At 49.5% G+C, this 10,112-nt stretch overlaps 1 protein-coding gene across 1 annotated transcript in view; it reads right to left on the minus strand.

Moving 5' to 3' along the window:
* The window catches only part of LOC311374942 (solute carrier family 2, facilitated glucose transporter member 5-like), a gene marked incomplete at both ends in the record, with an annotated part of 11,756 nt that extends 5,301 nt beyond the window's left edge, over positions 1-6,455 (minus strand). Inside the window, 3 exons of the mRNA XM_084490670.1 lie at positions 85-245; positions 4,772-4,870; positions 6,414-6,455. Coding sequence (XP_084346796.1) covers positions 85-245; positions 4,772-4,870; positions 6,414-6,455 — 302 coding nt within the window. The remainder of the gene's footprint in view (positions 1-84; positions 246-4,771; positions 4,871-6,413) is intronic.
* Positions 6,456-10,112: the final 3,657 nt, after the last annotated feature.

The raw sequence follows: 10,112 nt of genomic DNA on the forward strand, positions 1-10,112 counted from the left end.
CCGTCCCACAGGGGGCACAGCGAGACTACATGACACACACACACACACCTCTCTCAGGTGTGTGTGGTCAGAGGACGGTCTTACCTCCCGAACCTGGTGACCAGCGTGCCGACCAGCAGAGACCCCACCATCCCGCCGATAGCGAAGATCCCCACGGTGAGCGAGTAGAGCAGCGTGACGGCGCGCTCGTCCAGACTCCAGCCGTACCGCTCCGTCATCGTCTCGTTGTAGAAGTCCTTGATGTACTGCAGAAGAAGAAGAAGAAGAATGAATGAATGGATGGATGGAGGGAGAAGAAGGAGTAGAAGAAGAAGAAGAATGAATGGAAGGAGAAGGAGTAGAAGAAGAAGAATGAATGAATGGAAGGAGAAGAAGGAGTAGAAGAAGAAGGAGAATGAGTAGACAAAGAATGAGTAGAAGGAGTTTGGTTTCTTCTTAAATATGGTCTGGAGATATTTCACCAGCTGAAAGACCCTCGTAATGTAATAATAAAGTTCATTGGTTTGAATTTAATTGGTAGTTTAAATTGTATGTGTTGTGCATGTGCATAATAAGTTAACCTAATGAGCAACAACGATGATGACGGCAGCTAGAACTTCCTGCCACTGACAGGACCACACAGAAGCGCGTCGTGGTTCAGCCGTTCTCCTCCAGGGTCAGCCGTCTCAAACCTCCTCCACACCGTTTACATCTGACGGAGACCATGGGGTTCTCCAGGCATGAAGCAGAAAGGCTTCAAATCCATCAGACTATCAGAAGGCTCTTCTGGTACCTTCTGACCTCCAAAGGACTGGTGTTCATAGATACGTGTATTGTGTATAGACACACGTATCTAGATAGAGATTCGTATAGATATAGATCATACGCTTCTCTTAATGCCAAAAGAAAAGCAAGGACAATTCTTCACTTTAAAACTATACTTCTAACTGATGTTATTGCATACGACAGACAGCATCTCATTAACAACTCAATTGGATTTCAGAGATCCATTCCCACTCTGATCCTAACATTCGGTTTAATTGAATCTCATGACCAAGATAGAAAACGAGATTAATTACACACTTGATACTATAAAAAATAAGAAAATGGGTCTCAAACCCAAGCTGAAGCCCTTCCATGCTGGACGGAATCGACTGGAATCGATTTGTGCTTCATTCTCCGAGTCCCTGAGTCCAGCCTCCTGCCGGAGACCACCGCCGCCGCCGCGTGAACTTGATTCGACACGCAGGACGAGGCGAGCAGGACGTCAGGTGACGGCCTGTAAGCAGCAGACCACCTCCCGGTCACATGACGACGCTCCGACCGACGGACAGCGTTCCCAGCCTCACGGTCCGGACGGATTAGCGGGAGGCTGAACGCCAGCGCTCCGAGTCCGAGGATGTGTCTGAGGATCTTCAGTGAGGATGAGGATGAGGATGAGGATGAGGTGGCACTGTGGCGCCGCTGCTCTCATGAGTTATGACAGGGTGAACCCCAAGACGAGCACAAGCAGATCTGTGAATCACTGAACGGTTAATGGTGAACCTGAGTCACAGCCGCTGCTGTAGCTGAGCTGCTCATCATCACCGTGATGTCTTCACGTGGCTAACCGTGATCACTACAAATTCACTGCGATTGGAAAGCGCTTTAGCTCTGGAGGCAGAGCGGGTCGCTGGTCCCCTGAAGGTCGCTGGTCTGATCCCCGGCTCCTCCTCCTAGTGGAGTGTGGAGGTGTCCCTGAGCGAGACGCCTCACCCTGACTGCTCCTGACCCGCTGGCTGTCGCCCTGAGGGGCTGACTCCGCCGTCGGTGTGTGAATGTGTGCATGAACGGGTGAATGTCAGTCAACACTGTAAAGCGCTTTGGATAAAAGCGCTTTGTATAAATGAGGACCGTTTAGATGTCTGTTCCTTGTGTGTGTGGACCTCCTCTCCCCAGGAGGAGTTAGCGGTGGGGTTGGCTGTTTTGGACACTAATCTGTTTAACCCACGTCCCCAGCCCGGCGGAGTTGTGCAGCACCGATATCTTTATCCTTCTAGAAGACCTTTCTTCTGGATCTACTACTCCTGTCTCCTATTAATAACAGCGGCTTCTCGCTGAACGCCCCCACACGTCTCGTTGGACCAGGAGATCAGCTGAGGCTCCGTTTAAAGAGCACCCTGCACCACCCCGGGTGAAACGCCTTCACACTTTAGTGCGACGACTTGCTTTGAGTGAACAACAACAACAGCCCAAACATACGCTCTGACGCACACTACCGCCGCTGAAATGAACCACGAGTATCAAAGCAAAACCTTGCTTAGGTGCAAATCCATCCATCACACATTAAACTGAAGAGATGATAACAAGAAAGAGGAGGAAAAGAACACACACCTCATAGTCACAGAGGAGGAACACACACCTCATAGTCACAGAGGAGTAACACACACCTCATGGTCATAGAGGAGTAACACACACCTCATAGTCACAGAGGAGGAACACACACCTCATGGTCATAGAGGAGTAACACACACCTCATAGTCACAGAGGAGTAACACACACCTCATAGTCACAGAGGAGGAACACACACCTCATAGTCACAGAGGAGTAACACACACCTCATGGTCATAGAGGAGTAACACACACCTCATAGTCACAGAGGAGTAACACACACCTCATAGTCACAGAGGAGTAACACACACCTCATGGTCATAGAGGAGTAACACACACCTCATAGTCACAGAGGAGGAACACACACCTCATGGTCATAGAGGAGTAACACACACCTCATAGTCATAGAGGAGGAACACACACCTCATAGTCACAGAGGAGGAACACACACCTCACGGTCACAGAGGAGTAACACACACCTCACGGTCACAGCGTGGTCCAGCCGTCTAAAGACGCAGGCTTTGCATTAGTACAGTGGATGCTGTGGTGTGTCGGAGCCTCTCCTGGTTGAGCTTAGGGCCCTCGTGTGGTGAAGACCCTGAGTTCCCACTCCCCCCGGAGCAGGTCTAGGGGGTCCCCCGCTCTGTCCCTCCACGCCCGGGCCCCGGGCCCTGGGCTCTATGTGCTAGGTGGTGTCTCTGTTTAAAGAGGTCTGAGGCCCCCCACACTCCAGAGAACAGGAGCTGAACCTCTGAGGAGCTCTGGTGGCTTAAGCCATCATTAAGCTCTCTGGTGGAGGAGGGAAAACACTCCTCCACCACCTTCTCCTCCTCCTCCCCCTCCTCCTCCTCCCCAACCCCCTCCACCCCCTCCTCCTCCACCTCCTCCCCCTCCTCCCTCCTCCTCCTGTGGGTCACATGTCGCTCTGTTTCCTGGGCTCTAAGCGTCATGCATTCCATCACAGGAAACGGGTCAAATCAAAGCATGTGAGCCCTCCAAAGCGAGGCCACATTCTGGAAGCTTTCTCAGCGCTGTAATTCTCAGTGAAAGCGGCCCAATCATATCGTTCTGCTCCAGTGGATCGATTGGACGTCCTGTCTGCCTTCCTACCCGCTACCTGCACTGAGGAATGCTCTCACTCGGATACGGTCAAGATCAAGTTCACTAAATCACAGACCCTAGCTTTATATTTTAACCTCTAATCCTAGCTATCTTCAGGGAATGGGTTCACCTAGTGATGGTTAGTGTATACGGGGAATGGGTTAACCTAGTGATGGTTAGTGTATACGGGGAATGGGTTAACCTAGTGATGGTTAGTGTGTACGGGGAATGGGTTAACCTAGTGATGGTTAGTGTATACGGGGAATGGGTTAACCTAGTGATGGTTAGTGTGTACGGGGAATGGGTTAACCTAGTGATGGTTAGTGCTTGGCTCTTGGTTCTATGAACATCCTGACTGTACCCACAGAGATATATTGTTGTTTCTCTTTCTTCTGACTAATGGACTGACTGTGAGTCTCTCTGGATAAAAGTGTCTGATAAACGCCCTGAATGTAGATGTAAAGGTTTTAACAAATAAATGAAAACACATTGACTCGACCTAAATGCTAAAGTTTATGCAGACAAGCCGATGTGTGAGGTGTTATGAAGCTACGATTGGATATTCTATTGTTGATTACTTTATTCATATCTCAGCACGTTTTTTCTGAAAAACATTTACATTTACATTCAGGTCATTTATCAGACACTTTTATCAAAAGCAACTTACAATAAGTCCATTAGTCAGAAGAAGGAGAAACAACAATATATCTCTGTGGGTACAGTAAGGATGTTCATAGAACCAAGAGCCAGCACTAACCATCACTAGGTTAACCCATTCCCGTATACACTAACCATCACTAGGTTAACCCATTCCCCGTATACACTAACCATCACTAGGTTAACCCATTCCCCGTATACACTAACCATCACTAGGTTAACCCATTCCCCGTATACACTAACCATCACTAGACTAGGTTAACCCATTCCCCGTATACACTAACCATCACTAGGTTAACCCATTCCCTGTATACACTAACCATCACTAGGTTAACCCATTCCCCGTATACACTAACCATCACTAGGTTAACCCATTCCCCGTATACAACACAGACACAACTAAGTACTATAACGAAGTACCACGTACAATAAGTGCGTACATGAAGACAATGTGTAATATGTTAGGATGCTACTGTTGGATATTCTATTGTTGACTTTATTCATATCTAAGAAAAATGTTTCAACATTTGTCAGAAAGGAGATCATCATCTCCCTCCACCACGCCCAGAGAGGAGCGTGGGGATGGCAGTGGGGATGGATGATGATGATGATGAGGATGATGAGGATGAGGATGATGATGAGGATGAGGATGAAGAGGGCCTACCTGTGCGGGGGAGTTGACCACGGCCAGGTTGTAGCCGTAGAGCATCGAGCTGCCGAACGACGACAGGAAGGCCACGGCCAGCAGAGACCTGTTGAGCTGCTGCAGACACAACGGAGACGGTTCACAGCACAGGTGGGATACCAACGGGATGAAGGCTCCACAAGAAGACGTTAAGGACAGAGTCAAGAGGTGTGGACAGAGCAGCACACAGTTTAAAACGTTATTAACACTATTAACTTATTATATACTATTAACACTATTAACATAATATTTATGAACGTGTAATGTCCCCTCATAAGAGGTGTGGGTTGGTGGTTGTTTCAGTTGCCCAAACCGTTTTTAATTGTGTGCTTCAACGTGCAAACATAAGCAGCTTTCCCCCTGATCGCACAACAGAGAACAGATTTAAGAAACCGAGATCTGAAACAACATGAATCTACAGCCATGTCCGCCTAACTCATTCAATAATATTCCTAATTTGAGTCAAGGTTCATGAAGGATTGAATTGTGTTTCCCCAGCAGGGTAACAATATGAGCTTTGATAGCGGGGCGGCTGTGCGCCCCCAGCAGCACATGACCTGAACATCTGGCAGCAGGCCAGCCGGCCCTAACAGCCGGCAGGAGGAGACGCATTTATACACAACCGTGTCAAACTTTGGGGAAAAAGTCCAGACTAACAACAACAACTGGCGAAAAGGATCGACTCCCAAAAGAAGAGGTTCAGGTGGACCGCGATTGGTCCTCCGTTGATAGGCGGGTGACTGCTTCCCTTGATTGATTCCTCTCTGAACCTACTAGCAGTATCCTCCACATCATCACCACCACGTCTCTTTACCCAAGAGAAAGCTGCCTCCACTTGGGAGGTGGGGGACCCTGAGGGCCTGGTGATCAAAGACCCCCCGTGGAGACCTCAACCAGGGTCCCTCTGTCCGCCGACTCAAGACAGACCCCCCCCCCCCCCCACTCCAGCAGAGGGACGGAAGGCCGTATCACTGAGGCACCACGTTTATTCAGATCAACAAAGCATATGTACAGGTGGTTCAAGGGATCATAACGCCCCTTATCATCCCTTATCACCATTTTGGCTCAAAATGGTTCTATATGACAAGTTTCCTCCAGTTAAACTCCAAATACGAATGAGATGGGTATGTTTTTGACATTTTATTGATGACAAATCGAAGAGGCATTCGCAAGGACAGCTACGAGTCTTTTCCCGATTTCCAACATCATGCCGTAGCCACGACAACAAGCGACGCATTCGTGCGGATGGTCACCAGTTAACGCGGTCACCGTTTGAACTGAAACCCCGGTGAAGACCAGCGTCACTCGGCCAGCGGTGAGCAGCGGGAGACGAGACGCGGCGCCCAGCGAGTTTCAATCTGGTGATAGACGCGGCGGCCAGTGCGTCTCCCTCACGGTGTCAGAAGAGGATCAAGAGGATCAATCACCAATCAGAAGGAACTGTGGGTCTCCTCACCTCGGCTCCAAGCCTACACACCCCACAATAACTAGAATAATAACCCTAATAATAACTAGAAGTAGAATAACATTATCAGCAAGCCTCAATCTTTTTTTTAGTAGGCCTACAAATCTGAAAAATAGAATGTGAAAAAAAAAGTAACTAATTGAATTACAAACTTACCCCGCTGGTTTTCGCATCGTTTCCTAACAGTTCCTCCGCCATCTATAAATCCTCAGTAAGTTCCCCCCTAGACAGAGCGGTGCTCATCAGCCAACAGCTCCGTGTGTGTGCCGCCTCCTCATATGTACCGCATCTGGGCCGCGGAGGAGAGGCGTGTTTGGGTGACAGGCGGACCCGGACACGGACCCGGACACGGTCCACGGTCCCCCAGGGTTATTCCCGGGGAAACCCGCCTCCCATTTGTAAATAGTTGTCGGCGTGGTGCGGCCCAGAAAGCAGCGCGATCACATGGGCGGTGAGCACGTGATGCGGGCCGAAACACCAATTAGCTAATTGGCAGAATCCAGCAGAGGGAAGCGGAACCGAAATAGACCAGACCAGTGCACGGGACTGGGAACAGAGAGATGTAACACCAAGAAGCCTTGACTTGCGAATCAGAGGACATGAAGTTAGCAATGATCCCGTTGTGTTTATTTCGAGCACATAAATGAACACAAATCATCAATGGAGACTTGACGATACATTATGGGATGGAACGCACAAAGCAAACCTATTCTTTTAATACATGCAAGCCGTGATAATCTTTGAACTGAAAATTGTTTATAGTATATATTTGTTATTATATATATGAATTCTTTCCATTATTGTAAATGGGTCTAATTCAAGACTTGCTTCTGTGTGTTAGATAGGTGGATAGATACTGATAGATAGTGTTACATATTGATGACCCGGGCAACGGGATATGTAGAAGTTATCCCAGATACACCGTCTACTAAAGTACACACATGTTGTCAATTAAAGTGAAGGCAGGACAGCGTCCACGGTGGATCACGACTGTGAGCTCAGGTCAGTCCTGACTGGCGGTCCTCTGTCCCTCTCTCTTGAGAACTGATTAATGGATTGCTTGCAGATCGTTCGCTGTCACGCCCCTGATGACACATGACTGCGCCGTCGCATCTCAGTTTCACACCTCTGATGTCATTGGTCACAGCGGGGCGGCCCGCGGCACATGACCTCAGTCAGTCCGTCTCCTCGGAATCATGTTGGAGAGGACCTGATGCACAGTTCACACACACACACACACACACACACACACACACACACACAGCCAAATACACGCACACACACACAGACGCACACACACACAGCCAAATACACGCACACAGACACACACACACACAGCCAAATACACGCACGCACACAGACGCACGCACACACACACACAGCCAAATACATGCACACACACACACACACACACAGCCAAATACACAGACGCACACACACACACACAGCCAAATACACACACACACACAGACAAATACACACACACACACACACTGCCAAATACACACATACACACACACACACACACAACCAAATACACACACACACACATCCAAATACACACACACAACCAAATACACACACACACACACACACGTATGTAGTTAATAACTATTTGATGTGTGTTTCTGCGCGGTGGCTCCTCAGTGACTCCCCGCCTGCTGTGACCTCGTCTCCTCAGGTCACTGGAGTCCTGTGACTCACATCAGGAGGGTGGGTCACGCTGGTTCAGAGAGAAAACCAGTCCGCTACCAGTCCGCTACCAGTCCTCGACCAGCAGGCAGCAACACCAACAGGCGGCAACACTTCGTATCATCTGACATTGTTCACATGTGAAGGTGATATTATTAACTTTCTTAAAATATTACCCAGTGTGTGTGTGAGTGTGTGTGTGTATGAGTGTGTTAATTTGTGTGTGTGTGTTAATCTGTGTGTGTGTGCGTTAATCTTTGTGTGTGTGTGTGTGTGTGTATGAGTGTGTGTTAATTTGTGTGTGTGTGTTAATCTGTGTGTGTGTGCGTTAATCTGTGTGTGTGTGTGTGTGTGTGTGAGTGTGTGTGTGTGTGTGCGTTAATCTGTGTGTGTGTCGGTGTTCATATCTATTGAGTGTGCACACGCGACTCAATAACCTCACGGGAGCTCACGCCCGACTATTTCTACAAAGTCTCGGAAAAATCATCTGCTTAAAAAATAAAAATAAGTTTAAAAAATCCTGCAGTGAAAAGGAGAGAGTGGAGGAGGTGTTCCCTCAGCCCGCCGGGCCCCCCACACAGGACCGTCCTGCACTGGTTACCCCCCCCCCCCCCCCCCCGCCCCTCGGACGGGACGGGCCGCCCCCACTGCCCCCACTGCTCCCACTGCTCCCAGTGCTCCCACTGAACAAACTGGGCGCTGATTGCGTTAAGTGTGGCCGTGATTGATGGGTCGTGATGGAATCTAATATCCTCGCCCCATGCCATCGTTTAGGAGAAATATGATTAGAGCGACACAGAGAGGGAGGACCAGTCGCTCTATAGAATCTCACTCTTTTTGTCTGCGTGTGTGTGTGTGTGTGTGTGTGTGTGTGTGTGTGTGTGTGTGCAGCCCTCACTCCAGCTGGGCGTGAGGGGTAATAACAGTTGAGTGATGGCTCGGCTTTTTGTGCCGTTGATGAGCGTAATCGAGGGAAATGAAATGTGTGGTGTGTGTGTGTGTCTTTGTGTGTGTCTGTGTGGTGTGCGTGTGTGTGTGTGTGTATGCGTGTGTGTGCATTTGTGTGTTTGTCTGTGTGTGTATGTGTAGTGTGCGTTTGTGTGTGTTTTATGTGTGTTTTATGTGTTTGTGTATGTGTGTGTGCGCGTGCGTGTGTGTGTGTGCATGTGTGTCTGTGTCTGTGTGTGTGTGTGTGCATGTGTGTGTCTGTGTGTGTGTGTGTGTGTGTGATGTGTATATGCGTGGTGTGTGTCTGTGTCTCTGTGTGTGTCTGTGTGTGTGTATGTATGTGTGTGCATGTGTGTCTGTGTGTGTGTGTGTGTGTGTGCATGTGTGTGTGTCTGTGTCTGTGTGTGTGTCTGTGTGTGTGTGTCTGTATGTGTGTGTGCATGCGTGTGTGTGTGTGTGTCTGTCTGTGTGTGTGGTGTGTATATGCGTGGTGTGCGCGCCCGCGTGTGTGTGTGTGTCAGCTCCGGTGCCACGAGGCGTCCGGGTCCGTCAGATGTTGTGTGTCTGTGAGGTCAGTCTCTACACGTGAACAGCACACGGACACACACCAGGACCGACCAGTGACACCACTGGACCAGAGTCAGTGGAGGAGACAAAGAGTCTACTGACCCCTAGTGGGACGGGGTGGAAGCGTCTGGTCCCCTGAGCTCAACAGAGAGGCAGACAGAAGTGGTGATTCTGCAAAGAAAGAGCTGTGGCCTAAAGTATGACTCGATAAAACAGAGTGTCAGAGTAAAGTACAGCTAAAGTAAACACCATCATTCATGCATGCACATGATGCACACACACACACATATTTTTGTGTGCACACACACAAATATGCGTGTGTGTGTGTGTGTGTGTGCGTTTGTGTGCATGCGTGCGTGTGTGTGCGTGTGCCTGTGTGTGTGTTTGCTTTTGGCTTGCGCACGCGTTTGCACGTGCGTGTGTGTGTATGCGTGCGTGTGTGCGTGCGTTTGCGCGTGCCTGCGTGCCTGCGTGCGTGCGTGCGTGCGTGTGCGTGAGTGCACGTGCCTGCGTGTGTGCGTGCCTGCTATCCTTGCCGCCCTGTTCTCTCTCCCTGTGTTTGTTGACTGCGTCCTCAGCTTCATTACCACTTAACTCCAGAAGAGCTGCGATGTAATACATCTCCCCCTCCTCCCCCCCCCCTCCCCC

This window comes from Micromesistius poutassou, assembly GCF_964030765.1.
Source record: "Micromesistius poutassou genome assembly, contig: SCAFFOLD_1086, whole genome shotgun sequence".
Lineage (NCBI taxonomy): Eukaryota > Metazoa > Chordata > Actinopteri > Gadiformes > Gadidae > Micromesistius > Micromesistius poutassou.